The sequence below is a fragment of the Barbatula barbatula genome (genome assembly GCF_947034865.1).
Source record: "Barbatula barbatula genome assembly, chromosome: 9".
NCBI classification, from domain to species: domain Eukaryota; kingdom Metazoa; phylum Chordata; class Actinopteri; order Cypriniformes; family Nemacheilidae; genus Barbatula; species Barbatula barbatula.
The window spans coordinates 24,688,853-24,703,605 of record NC_136772.1 but is presented as its reverse complement, the minus strand read 5'-3'; the positions used below and the strand labels follow the sequence as shown (position 1 = coordinate 24,703,605).

General features: G+C 40.1%; 1 protein-coding gene across 1 annotated transcript; it reads left to right on the top strand.

Moving 5' to 3' along the window:
* Positions 1-6,035: 6,035 nt before the first annotated feature.
* Positions 6,036-7,856, top strand: LOC306899044 (general transcription factor II-I repeat domain-containing protein 2-like; the record flags this gene model as incomplete). The annotated part of the gene is made up of 1 exon (XM_079464995.1): positions 6,036-7,856. The coding sequence occupies one exon, from the start codon at positions 6,036-6,038 to the stop codon at positions 7,854-7,856; it is 1,821 nt and encodes a 606-aa protein (XP_079321121.1).
* Between the last annotated feature and the right edge of the window lie 6,897 nt (positions 7,857-14,753).

Here is a 14,753-nt window from a genome sequence, read left to right as displayed (position 1 = left end):
TAACCCCTTCACCAACGCTGCCTGCAATTGGGTTCTTCCACCACGTTCCATGACAGAAAGTGTTGTAACCGTCCCCTCTCTCCCATAGTTCATTGCTTTAGGCCCTTTTAACTGCTATCTATGTCTAGTATATAGAGTATAACAGAACACTCTTAACTGACTGTATTAGTTCATGTGAACCAAAAGCTCTCCTTTGAAAGAATATCAATCATAAACACGTCTTTTCTCATCTGTTGTGCTGTGACAGTGTGAGAAATAATATCTGATGAGTTTACAGCTTAAATCATTATTTGATAAACCTGAAACTTAGGTCAGTTAAAGCAGATAAAGAGAAATCTATATATGCGTGTTTAAGCAACTGAACGAACCGTGCAAATTGACTTCAGGAACAAATGCAAAAATGTTTTCATGCTAGATTAACCGGCCCAATTTGACTTTGAAGCATCATCAAGTTCACCTGCACTTGAAATTTGTTTGTTGTGTTGGTCCAATTCGATTGTGTGGTGGGTTATTGGTGTTAAAAAGTGTTTCGTTTGAGAGACTGAATACCAAATGAACTAAACATTCAGGGGAAGAACTAAATATTTCACATTATTCTCCAGGTTATGTCTGTAAAATAATTGGACATGGTACATCTTTGAGGAACCATTTGGGATTCTCTACATCGCTACGCTGGTTGCAAAGCCACTTCACATATATATTATTATAAATAAAGTTAAATGTATTGATGACAAAAAGAAAATGGGAGCTGTGCCTGTTTGCCTGAGGTTTCCCCGACAGTGCAAGGATGAGCATCAGGGTGGGCTGGAGCTGGGTGTGTTGGCCTTGGGTGTCCCCGGGATTAAGACGTGGATATAAAAAAGAGAGATTTAAAAACATTTACATAACATTTATTCATTTAGACCATCACACATAGTTTTACAAAGGTAACAATAAACAAAATATTACAATTACAGTGCAACCCTACCAACTGGCATAAAGTTTGTTTGAAGAGCTTCTCAGAGAAAATGGAAAAACTGGTGTATGCTGGAACCAAACTTGCTGGAAGCCCCCAAATATCGACCAAAAAACGACAAGCCCCACGGCCACCAGAGCCTGCAGGCCCAGCTCGCCTTCGCCCTCCTCCTGTGAGAGCTCTTCGGCCTCTACCACAACGCCAGGGCCCACACCCTCCTACATCTCCTCGAGGTCAACCAAAAACAACTAATACCAGCTCTATATGTGTCGGGTCCCCGCTATGATAGCAGTAACTTTATCAAATGTTTACAGAACAAGCGGGAATCCAGTGTGCCTGTATCTTTTTCTATTGCTGTGCTATCAGACGACAGAAAGTCTAAGGCCTTCAATAGTCGTAGATCAAACCAGACTAATCTGGTGCCCATTGCACGTCAAACCAAGATTGCTATGGGGGCAAAAAGCAAGACTGTTAAGTTAGCACTTTTAAACATCTGCTCACTTAAAAACAAATCACTTCTAGTCAACGACTTAATAACCACATACAACCTGGATTTTATGTTTCTAAATGAAACCTGGCTAGAATATAGCTGCAGTGCAACAGTCCTCAATGAAGCATCCCCTCCTAACTTTACTTTTATGAGTGTCTGCAGATCAGTTAGGAGAGGTGGGGGAGTAGCTGCTCTTTTTAAAGATGTCTATCAATGTAAGCAAATATCATTTGGAAATTAAACGTCTTTTGAATATCTGGGTATTGTGTTAAAAGGTGCTCCTCGCATTTTACTTATCACTATTTACAGACCTCCAAAATACTCTTCATCCTTTGCTGAGGACTTTATAGAACTGTTATCAACAATTTCCTCAGAGTTTGACTGTTTCTCTATTGCCGGAGATTTTAACATTCACATAGATAATGCAGAAAACAATATGGCAAAAGAAATCAAAACATTTGACCTGACTCAGCATGTACATGGACCCACACACAATCGTGGACACACTCTAGATTTACTTATCAGTAAGGGTCTAAACATTTCATCTATTATTATTAAGGATGTAGCACTATCTGATCATTTCTGTATTTTCTGTGATGTATTGATCTCCCCTGCCATTGAAGTTAGATCTGTGTCTGTCAAGAAGAGATGCTTAAATGAGAACACTAGTGTACTATTTATGAAGGCCATATCCTTAACACCAAGCATATCTGCTGACTCTGTTGATTCTCTCCTTGATTCTTTTAACTCGAAGGTTAAAAGTGTAATGGATGATATTGCCCCTGTGAAAGTCAGGAAGAGTGGTAGACAAAAAGCACCTTGGAGAAACTCAACAGCGGTGCAAAATATGAAAAGACAGTGCAGAAAAGCAGAGCGCTTGTGGCGGAAGACAAAACTTGTAGTCCATTATAACATCTACAAAGACACCATCCATGCTTTCAATATGGAACTAGGCAAAGCTAGACAGACTTTCTTCTCAAATATTATAAACAGCAACTTAAACAACACCAGGACTCTTTTCGCTACTGTAGACAGACTGACAAACCCCCCAAGCCAGATTCCCAGTGAAATGCTCTCAGACAGCAAGTGCAGTGAGTTTGCATCTTTCTTCTCTGATAAAATCAATAATATTAGAAAGGTGATCAGCACATCCTTGAGTAGCGCTGGGGTCGGGCAGATCACACCACAACCTGAGAAAGTAGTTACAATGTCTGATTTTGAAGAAATTGATGGCAAAAATTTGGAAGAAACCGTTCAACACCTTAAAACATCAACCTGCGCCCTTGACGCACTTCCCACATCTTTTTTCAAAAGTGTGTTAAACTGTTTAGAAGCAGATCTCCTAGATGTGGTAAATGCCTCACTTCTCTCTGGAAGTTTCCCAAACTCCCTGAAAACTGTTGTTGTCAAACCCCTCCTGAAAAAGAGCACTCTGGATAAGACCATATTAAACAACTATAGACCGATCTCAAATCTTTCCTTCATAGGTAAGATCATTGACAAAGTTGTCTTCAACCAGCTGAACAAATTCTTAAGCTCAAACGGATACTTTGACAATTTTCAATCTGGGTTCCGCCCGCATCACAGCACAGAGAGAGCGCTCATTAAGATAGTAAACGACATTCGCTTAAGTACTGATTCAGGCAAATTATCCGTGCTGGTCCTACTCGACCTCAGTGCTGCATTTGACACGGTCGATCACAACATACTTATAGACAGGCTGGAAAACTGGGTGGGGCTTTCTGGGATAGTCCTAAAATGGTTCAGGTCATACCTAGAAGCAAGAGGTTATTATGTGAGTATAGGTGACCATAAGTCTGAGTGGACATCCATGACATGCGGAGTCCCTCAAGGCTCAATTCTTGCGCCTCTCCTATTCAACCTGTACATTCTCCCAATGAGCCAAATAATGAGAAATAACCAAATTGCTTACCACAGCTATGCAGACGACACACAGATATATACTTAGCCCTATCGCCCAACGATTACAGCCCCATTGACTCCCTGCTCAAATGCATTGATGAAATAAATAGTTGGATGTGCCAAAACTTTCTTCAGTTAAACAAAGACAAAACTGAAGTCATTGCATTTGGAAATAAAGATGAAGTTCTCAAGGTGAACGCGTACCTTCACTCTAAAGGTCAAACAACAAAAAATCAAGTCAGGAATCTCGGTGTGTCTCTAGAGTCAGATCTTAGCTTCAGTAGTCATCTCAAAGCAATAACTAAATCAGCATACTATCATCTGAAAAATATTGCAAGAATTAGATGCTTTGTTTCCAGTCAAGACTTAGAGAAACTAGTGCATGCTTTCATCACCAGCAGGGTGGATTATTGTAATGGACTCCTTACTGGCCTCCCCAAAAAGACCATAAGACAGATGCAGCTCATACAGAACGCTGCGGCAGAACCAGAAAATATGATCATATCACACCAGTCCTCAGGTCTTTACACTGGCTACCAGTTACATATAGGATAGATTTTAAAGTTTTATTACTGGTATATAAATCGTTCAATGGCCTAGGACCTCAATACATTGCAGATATGCTCATTGAATACAGACCCAAAAGAACACTCAGGTCATTAGGATCGTATCAGCTAGAAATACCAAGGGTTCTCTCCAAGCAAGGAGAGTCTGCATTTAGCTATTATGCGAGCCGCAGCTGGAACCAGCTTCCAGAAGAGATCAGATGTGCTCCCACAGTAGCCACATTCAAATCCAGACTCAAAACACATCTGTTTAACTTTGCATTTGATTAATGTGCCACTGTGCCTCTGACCGTCCCACTGTTTGTGCTGTACTTTATTTTATTTATTATCTGTTCTAAACTATATTTTATTTTATTTTTATTCTTAACTGGTTAATGTTTATTTTTCTTATTTGTTCTAAACTTTGTAATTTTATTTTTATTCTTAACTGGTTACTTTTATTTTTCTTATTTCTTAACTGTTTTATCAAATGGATATTTTTAATTTCTTCTATGTAAAGCACTTTGAATTGCCATTGTGTATGAAATGTGCTATACAAATAAACTTGCCTTGCCTTGCCTTGAAGTGAATTTAGGGACCATCTCTAAATATACATTAACATACAATTTAAAAGGAGGCACACACTATAAAAGCAGAAGAGCGTTTTTAACAGATGTATGCATTTTACCCACTTAATGGGATAGTTCACCCAAAAATGAAAATTCGTAATTTAAGATAAAGAAAAATGAAAATTCTTGCAGGACAAAGAAATGTATACAGGTTTGCAACAACCTGAGGATGAGTAAATGATGACAACATTTTCATTTTTAGGTGAACTATCCAAATGATTCTTGTCGGACATTTGAGAAAGTTGTAAATATTCTTAAACCATTTTTCTATATTTTGTTTTATTTGTAATAATAACAAACAAGTAAATGCCGCTTTTTTTACAGATTTTTTACGATGGAGGACGATGGTGCAGCTCGTAACTGATATAGATCAGGGGTCTCCAACCTTTTTGAAGGGAGGGCTACCAAAATATGTACGACTCTGGAATGATCTCTATCGTGCCACAAGATAACATTTACATTGATGCATTTGGCAGACGCTTTTATCCCCCAAAAAAGCCTGTCATGAAGTTACATAAGAAAGGTAGATTAGGATTTTGGAATAAACAACATTACTTATTTTAAAACCTATTTTGTAAGTGTACGGTAAATAACTTAGAATGAATGTTTAGCAGACAAATGTGCTACCACTGAATCCATGAAGTAATTCAGATCAATGTTCCTCAACAATGCCAAGTAAATGTGGCCTCTAATTCCCTAATTTTACTCTTTTATGTTTTCCTTTTATTCTTTAACATAACAAAACAAAATTACCTTGTATTTGACTTTGTTAGGGAACAACAGTAGGTTATACATGGTTATATGTATCATTTCCTTATCAGTCACTTTATCTGATATAGTTCTGGTCACTTTCTCCTCTTTTCTCATTAATCTTTTCTCCCAGCTGACTCATCTGTGAGACAAAATAAACCCTCAATAATTTAAATGACAATTTGACATGTACACAATGACGTATAAAGATGTTCAACACCCCGCTACAGATTTCAATATCAAATACTGAAAAAATATAATGTTACAATGAATATAAACAAATGTTACAATTACTTTCAAAACTAGATGTCCTGTTTAGAATGAAACCCACTAACATATGTTTTACAAAAGTTCACTGATGGAAAGCTGATTCTAGTAAATATTTAGTTATCAAAAGTCCTGAGTTTTGAGATCTTAGAGAGCGTGATGGGTTGTAGTGTGATAGAAGCTCTGTAGGTAGGGGCTAAACCCTTTAAGGCACATATGTCAGAGTCAAGGCCCGCGGGCCACATCCGGCCCGCGAGAAGGTTTTTTACGGCCCCTGGGATGATCTTGATTTATTATTAGAACCGGCCCGCAGACCGCAGCAAGCCGGCAGCCCGCAGATCTTTTACACGCACCAATACTACATTTCCCACAATGCAACGGTGACGCACCGAGCAGTAGGCTGCTTCATTTCAATATTTATTGGCACAGCAGTCGTCAGCATCACAGTAAAATTTACTTTCAGATACCCATCAAAAATGGCAAAACGGAAGGTGGACACTGAGAACCGGGGGTTTCAAACAAGGTGGGAGTCGGAGTATATGTTCACGGAGGTAGCTGGAAAACCTGTGTGTCTTCTGTGTGGAGAAAGTGTGGCGGTACTGAAAGAGTATAATCTGAGACGACATTATGAAACGAAACACGCGGACAAAAACAAGAATATGGACATGGAACAAAGGCTACAAAAGGCAGAGGAATTAAAACGAGGCCTCAAATCTCGACAGGCTCTGTTCAAAAAAGCCAAATCACAAGGCCAGGCTGCTGTCAAGGCCAGTTTTATTTTGGCAGAAGAGATCGCTAAATCAGCCCGGCCATTTACGGAGGGGGATTTCATCAAAAACTGCATGATTAAAGTTTGTGACGAAGTTTGCCCAGAAAAAAGGCAACTCTTTTTAAATGTGAGTCTGAGCATAAACACCATTGCCGAGAGAGTAGACCAGTTGTCCATCAATCTAAAAGAGCAGCTTGTGAAAAAGGGAAAAGATTTCATTGCATATTCCTTGGCTGTGGATGAGAGCACCGACATTTCTGACATTGCCCAGTTGTCAATTTTCATCCGCGGAGTGGACTCCAGCCTAAGCGTGACAGAGGAGTTTTTGGCTTTACGTCCTATGCATGGCACAACTACGGGGCATGATTTGTATGAAGAGGTGTCAAGATGTGTAAATGAGATGGAGCTGCCTTGGGAAAAACTCGTGGGTTTGACAACCGATGGAGCACCTGCGATGTGTGGACACAGGAGCGGACTGGTGGCGAAGATACGGGAAAAGATGCAAGAGGAAAACGCGACAGGTGAGCTGACAGCTTATCATTGTATCATACACCAGGAAGCGTTGTGCGGTAAAGCCTTGAAAATGGAGCATGTAATGAGCATCATCACGCGCACAGTTAACTTTATCAGAGCCAAAGGTTTGAATCACCGCCAGTTCAAGGCATTTCTGACGGAGTTAGAAACGGAGCATGGTGATTTGCCTTATCACACAGAGGTGCGATGGCTAAGCCAGGGAAAGGTGCTTCAAAGATGTTTCGAGCCTCGTGAGGAGATTTGTCTGTTCTTGGACAGCAAAGGGAAAGACACAACACAACTCCGAGACGAAATGTTTCTGTGTGAAATGGCTTTTCTGTGTGACATTACGAGTCATCTGAATGCAATGAACTTGCAGCTGCAGGGTCGGGATCATGTCATCTCTGATATGTACAGTACAGTGAAGGCATTTAAAACCAAACTGACTCTGTGGGAGACGCAGATGCGGAAAGAAAATTTGAGCCACTTTCCCAGCTGCCAGACCATGAAAGAGAAGCTCTCTACCAGTGCGTTCCCGAGCGCACAGTTGGCTGATAAAATAGGTATGCTTGCCGCTGACTTTCGACGCCGATTTGCTGACTTTGAAGCACAAAAAAGCAGGTTGGAACTGCTCGGTAACCCATTTGCTGTTGACGTGGAAAGCTCACCACCAAACCTCCAAATGGAGTTGATTGACCTCCAATGCAATGATGCACTGAGGGCAAAATATGCGGCAGTGGGTGCTGCGGAGTTCGCCCGTTTCCTCCCCGACACAATGCCCCAGCTGCGCATCCAGGCTGCTCAAACGTTGTCTATGTTTGGCAGCACATACCTGTGTGAACAACTGTTTTCTTTGATGAACCTGAACAAAACATCACACAGAAGTCGACTTACTGCTGAACACCTCCACTCAATTCTGAGGATTTCCTCAGCTCAGAGCCTTACCCCGAACATTGATGAACTTGTGGAAAAGATGGGACACCACCAAGTATCACCCTCAACCTCAAACAAGTGAACATTACTGTGCAATCACATATTTAGAGTTTTTACTCAGTTCAGTTCAACATTATTCATAGTGGAGCATTGCCTCTGAGTAACACTGTATGTAACATTTTAATCATATACCATGTTTTTGGTTGTTTTAGCAGCTACACTAAGCATATTTCTGTGGTGAAACAGAATAGATTTTAAATTCATTTTACATGGCTATTATTCATAATATAATTCATAAATTCATCAAACAGGTCAGAGAGTGTTTAATTTAAATTCAGATTAAAAATATAACAATTACTTTGACCATAACACGACTGTTTCACCCTCAACCTCAAACAAGTGAACATTACTGTGCAATCACATATTTAGAGCCATAAGAAAATATTGCTTTATTTATCTGATCATATTGGAATATATTTGTTAGGTTTTCATTAGGTTCAATTAGGTTCACTAGACTATATGCGTCATTTAAAAATTTTTCAATGAACATTCGAACAGTCCGGCCCTCGGCTTGTAGCTAAATTTTTTATTTGGCCCTCCGTCCATTTGACTTTGACACCCCTGCTTTAAGGCTTTATAAGTGATTAAAAGAACTTTAAAGTCAATACGATCTTAATGTGTAGCCAGTGAAGGGTTGATAACATTGGGGTTATGTGATGGTATTTTCTGAACTAACTGTAGTTTGTTTATTGATGATGCAGGACAAACATTAAGTAGTGCATTACAGTAGTCAAGTCTTGAGGTCATAAATGCATGAATTAGCTTCTCCGCGTCAGCAACACACAGAATATTTCATCATTTGGCAACATTTCTTAGGTGGAAAAAGGCTGTTTTTGTGACATTTGAGATGTGATTTTGAAATGACAGGTTGCTGTCTAATATAACACCTAAATCTTTTACTGTATTTGTTGGAGTAACAGTGCAGCCTTCAATTTGTAGGTTATAATATTAGAATACGTGTCTTTGGTCCGATAAGTAATATTTCTGTTTGATTAGAATTTAAAAGAAGGAAATTACAGGTCATCCAATGTTTTATATCTTCACTGCACTCTGCTAATTTGGATAGCTGGGAGGAATCATCTGGTTTTGATGAGATATAGCTGAGTATCATCTGCATAGCAGTGGAAGCTGATTCCATGTTTTTAATAATGTTTCCAAGGGGCAGCATGTATATGGAAAACAGCAAGAGTCCTAGAACAGATCCCTGAGGTAATCCATAATTTACTTGCGTTAGATTTGATGATTCCCCATTTAAATGGACAAATTGATGTCTGTCTGATAAGTAAGATCTGAACCATTGTAGTGCATGTCCCTCAATACCGGTATAATTGTGCAAGCTATCTAGAAGAATGTTATGGTCTACTAAGGTCAAGGAGTCGTTTGCAGTTTCAGTACTATGATGCGGTCTAAAGTCTGACTGAAATTTGAAAGAATTTCTGAAAGAAAGAGCATAACTGATTGGACACTTTTTCTAGTATGTCTGACAGATAAGGGAGATTTGAAATCGGTCTATAGTTTCCTAGTTCATTGGGGTCTAAATTTGGTTTCTTGATAAGAGGCTTAATGACGGCCAGTTTCAAGGGTCCTGGGACATGGCCTAGATTAATAAATGGGCTCAATTACAACAGAAAGAGATGTTGCAATAAGTTTAATTAAATCTTCCTGTTTTATAGGTAAAAAATTGATTGTTTTTATTCGTTTCTATGAGGTTACGGAGGTGCTCAGACTTTGCTGCTTTTAGTGCCTTTTTATAACAGTTTGCAGTCTCTTTCCATGCAATTTTAAAGACCTCTAATTGGGTTTGTTTCCATTTGTGCTCCAGCTTACGTGTTTCTCTTTTAAGGGCGCGAGTGGTGCTATTGTACCATGGTGCTATATTTTTCTCATAAATCTATTTTGACTTTATAGGTGCGACAGCTTCTAATGTATAAGAGAAAATAGTGCCCAATTTGCTGGTCATGTTATCGAGCGATTCTATATTTATTGGTATGGTTATTAAAGGAGTCAGATCTGGCAAGATCTTTGTGAAGCTATCTTTAGTCGTCGAGGTAATTGTTCTACCCTGTCGATAAAGAGTAAAATGGCTGATTCCTGCAGTGTGCAGTGTACCTGTTATAAGATAGTGATCTGTGACATCGTCACTTTGAGGCATAATATCTATATTAGTTAGATCGACTCAAGTCTAGTGTTGAGTCTTTAAATCTTTAAGATGTAACAAGAATAAACGATGTATTAAGAATACGTTTGAAAGAGCTCCGGCTCAAACCACGCGCTCTTAGCAAACAGGAAGTGACGTCATCAATACATCTGCATAATAATTAAAGCAAACAGAACGTTTGTGATGTAAATATATTAAGATAATAAGAGAATTGGGGAGAATCCACATTTTGTAACTATCAATGTATTTCTTGAGTTAAATCTTTGTGAATTCCAGTGGAATGCATGTGAGCAAAACACATGCTGCCATGATACTATAACTATGAGGTCATGACACGAATAACCATATATTTCTCACCTGATTCTTGCTTAAATTTATTTTCGTACTCCTAACTTTATCCTGCTATCTCTTTCTTTGTACTGTAAAACAATGGCAATTATAACAACAAATATATCATTTATTTAACTAATAAGTTATCAGTTGATCTGTAATACTTTCTCTTTTTTATTGGATCTATGATTCAGGATTTCAATATGTGCACACATTTCTTTTGACTGAACTGGTGGACGACTGAGTTTAAAGCTCAATGCCGCCACCTGGCGTACTTTATGAATGAATTTAGCCTGAGAAGATTCAAGGGCTTTTGAAAAAACAATCGGGGCTGAATTCCAGACTCACACTTTTCTGGTCCTAATTTTACAAGATGCATGTTACTAACACACACACACAGTGCTGATTGACACCAAACACAAGCTCAACAACTTAAGTTATGAGAGACAGGTGCATGACTTAACCTTCCACAAGTTTTTCCAGCATTTCCAACATGTTTGTAATGCCTTCACAAAACAGATGCTGTCTCCAGTTAGCTACGTGTGTTTTCAGTGTTGAGTAGCATGAACCGTCTAGCAACAGAACACGAGAACAAGACGGACAACAATCAAAATGAGTACTGATCATTTCATATGTTGTCAACTGAACTGTAACTCTTGAATATCTGGATTTTCTGAAGGCAGTGTTGCATAGAACACAGCAGCTCGGTTTCTATCCTGTGCTTGTTTGTGTTGCATAGCTTGTAATGTATTTGTGCTTGTTTTCATCCTACACTGAATGTAAAACAGCCTCAGAAAAACAAGAGTCCAGTCCAATGTCTGTTGAATTTCCACAAAATCAAACCTCAGGAGTGACAAAGTCATCCTACAGCGATATGAAAGACTGACAGCATGACAACAAGACACATGAAAACTGTTGTCAAATAAAAACATAAATTGGGAACTTTTCCTTAATATTGTACATTGTAACGACGTTCAGAAAAAGGAAGGAGGCGGGAACTGCCGAACATACAACAACTTTGAATTAAATAAACACTCAACTAAACAAAGTTAAACTGCGACTCCCTCACGGTCGACTGCCGGCCATACAAACATAATAAAACAAACCATAATGTCCAGGCCTGGTCCTCTCTCGCACTTCCCTGTTGTCGCTCGTCTCTTATGCTTCGGGAGCTCCTCAGTGAGATGCGAGACCGGTGCAGACGCAGCTGACGCTCATTATCACTCACGTGAACGGCCTCGTGCCGCCCTGCACACCACATACATATGTCACCCCGTGACAGGGCCGAGGGTTATTTACCACACTCCGGAGGAGCAGACACCAGAAAACACCAAGAGGAAGACAACAAGGATGAGTTTAAAAAGGTACGTTTTTATTAATCTAAAAAGGGATAAAAAGCAGGGGTGGGGATGCTCGTGGCTGTAGCGTGGACGCAATGAAGGGGGGTGCTGGTAGGTACTTTTCTGTCCTTCAGGTAAGTATATTCCTCTCTAGGTGGGCCTGTGGCTGTAGCGTTGATGAAGTGAGGAAGGGGGGGTGCCGGTAGGTACTTTTCCGTTCTTCAGGTAAGTATAGTCCTCTCTAGGTAGGCCTCGTGGGACAGACCGGGACTTTCCTCATCGTCAGACTCGTGGAAGTACTCGTGGGGCAGGCAGCTTCCGGGCTCGGATTCATTGACGTGCTCGCAAAGCCACCATTCAACTCTTCACAATAGCTCCCTCTTTGCTCCCTGTAAGGGACGGACAATTCGACAGTGAGGCGGACAGTAGTAGGTGAGACAGAAAACAGGGTACTTTACCAGCCTTCGCTCTCGTTCTGGGTGTAATGGAACGGCATCGTCAGAAGAATGGTAAGGCTGGACTTTCGTTGATGTGGGATGCAGTGCTCGTGACTTGTGGCAACAACGGTGCGTTGAGTTTCTTCCTCCTCTACACCATGCACACGATCTTTAGGGACCTGGAAACAATCTATCGGGGACAGTTCAATTTGAAAGCATCTTCAAAGCTATGGACCAGTATCATCCATCAGAGACTCAGAGAACACAGTTGTTTGATCTCACCACACTCGTGCATAAATCACTCTGGTAAATCCTCACACGTGTTGGTTTCACTCTTTCAGACACTGCAAACTCACTCTATCTTTACAGCGATTAATCAACTCGTTTCTCTCCTCTTCATAGGGTGGATGATCCAAAGGATAGTGGTTTCAGAAGATAAGCCCGAACTCAATGATCTCCCCAGCTGGTACAGTTACTGTTCCTCACTCGCCGCTCATTGCCGCTACTATGATCCACTCAAGTACTCCTGCAGCACTTCACAACTGCCTGAGCATTCTCTTCCCCCTTCTTCCTTTTTCCTTACCATGCTTTCAGCCGCTACCTTTATACTGTGCTTCATTGAAGCACGTGCTTCAATGAAGCGCTAATCATTGGCTTCAGCTGGTGCTCGTTATGGTGTCGCGGCATTTCTTCCCCCTAGCAACGAGTCGAAATTTGTTCACCCGGTGACACATACATGTACAAAAATGTGTAAAGCAATGATATGAAAAGTGCTATAGAAAGTGAAACGTATCAGCAGTTCTTAGAGACACAACCACAAAGTGAAACGTATCAGCAGTTCTTAGAGACAAAACCACATTAGGGGAAAGGAGGATTTGACTGGATCAGTGTAATTGCTTATTCTGTGTCATCATTCTGGTGATAATAGTTTATTTAAATTCCATCCTATAGACTCTGGCTGTACTGCAGAAGGAGGCTGAACAGGTCCTGTATGCCTCTCAGGTCTGGATCATCTCAGGTAAGACTAGTAAAGGTATGATTACACAATGTCCACTTTGCTCAAGTGTTTCCAGTATGTCGATAAGTCATCAGCCAGTATGTCCGTACGCTCTCTCTGCTCTCATCTCTGTCCCCGCTCTCTCATCTCCTCATTATTGCTGGTTAGTTATTTCATGCCCTGCACATGTTCTTCTCTTGATTTGTCCCCTTATTTAATGCCGCTGTGTTTTCTGTCTTGTGGTGGATCATTTTCATTGTGTGGTTCAGTTCCTTTGTCTGTTAGGCCTATTTGTAATTCAATTCAAATGTTATCTTTGTCTTGTCTAGTGTAGTTAGTCTGTGTTCCTGTTTACACATCATGTTTTATAAACTTGTTTTTTTTTGTTCTTTATACACATTTATTTATATTCATGTATTTGCAGTTCTAGTTGTTGATACATATTGGTCGGGACTCTTCTCCTACTTCTAGTATCAATTAAATTTCTTATTAAACTTTAAAATGTTCACCTATATAATTTAAATAATGTTAAAGTAAAATATTTATTATTTTCTCTCTGACTCTGTCCTTCTCTTAGGAGTCGGTGAAGCCTGCAGCAGCTCCATGTGACTGCTGAGTACAAACAGCGCCCTCAAGTGATGGAGTTAACGAATATAGAGCTGGAAAAAACACAACTAGATGAACAAACAAATTGAAAAGGAAGAATGTAATATTATATTTATAAAAATGATTGGTTTTGATTGTTTTCTGAAATATTTACGACAGTTTGTCTGGCATAATAAGTCTCCAAATACATGAGGATGAGAATTTTTGGTAACACTTTATTTTACTGTGCCCTTGTTACACATGTAAAACTCAGATGCAGGGATAAACAGGAAATGGGACACAGGTGAAACCGGTTGATAATCACAAGGCATGATGGGATATAGAGTCTTTACCACAACACAGGCAGAAAAACTGAGCAACATGGCTCCCTCAGGTGGAGAGCTGCAAATGTGACACCATTGCCATTTCTCAATTCCAAGAACGCAAAGAACGGACTTGCATTCTTTTATTTCTTTTTACTTTTATGCGTTCTCTGTTTTTGTGTTCTTAAGTATTGGAACAGACTTTGAAGGTTATTGATGATGTAGAACGAGAACACATTCATTGGTTTGGATCAGGAGTGCCTCGATCACACATCCTGAAAAGTGAAGCTGCCGGCCAAACTGATGTTTTTGCATAACATGTCAGCACCCATCGTTGGACATTTTACGATCAATTCATTACAATGGAAATAAGCCAAGGGAACATTCTCATTCATAAAAACGTGTAAAAGTGCTAAGCCCACGTCAGGGTCTGCGCAGACGTACACACCTTTGCTTGTCCAAATGCTGCAGGATCCACACGAAGAGCACAGACTTTTGGGCACAGGAAATCCCCTTGGGGACGGTTACATGTTGTGGAAAGTTGTTACAACAGATGTGTCCGTAACAGTCTGGGCTGCCACCTGGGAGGGCAGAACTGTGAAAGGGGACCAGTGTTTTTTGTTCAGGACCAGTGCTTTTCGAAAGAGCGACCAGCTCTTAATTTCATGCCCCCCCCTCACAGAGGGAGCCCCATATGGCTTGTGAAAGCTATAGCTTTGGCATATGAATTGAAGGGAGAATTTGAAAGC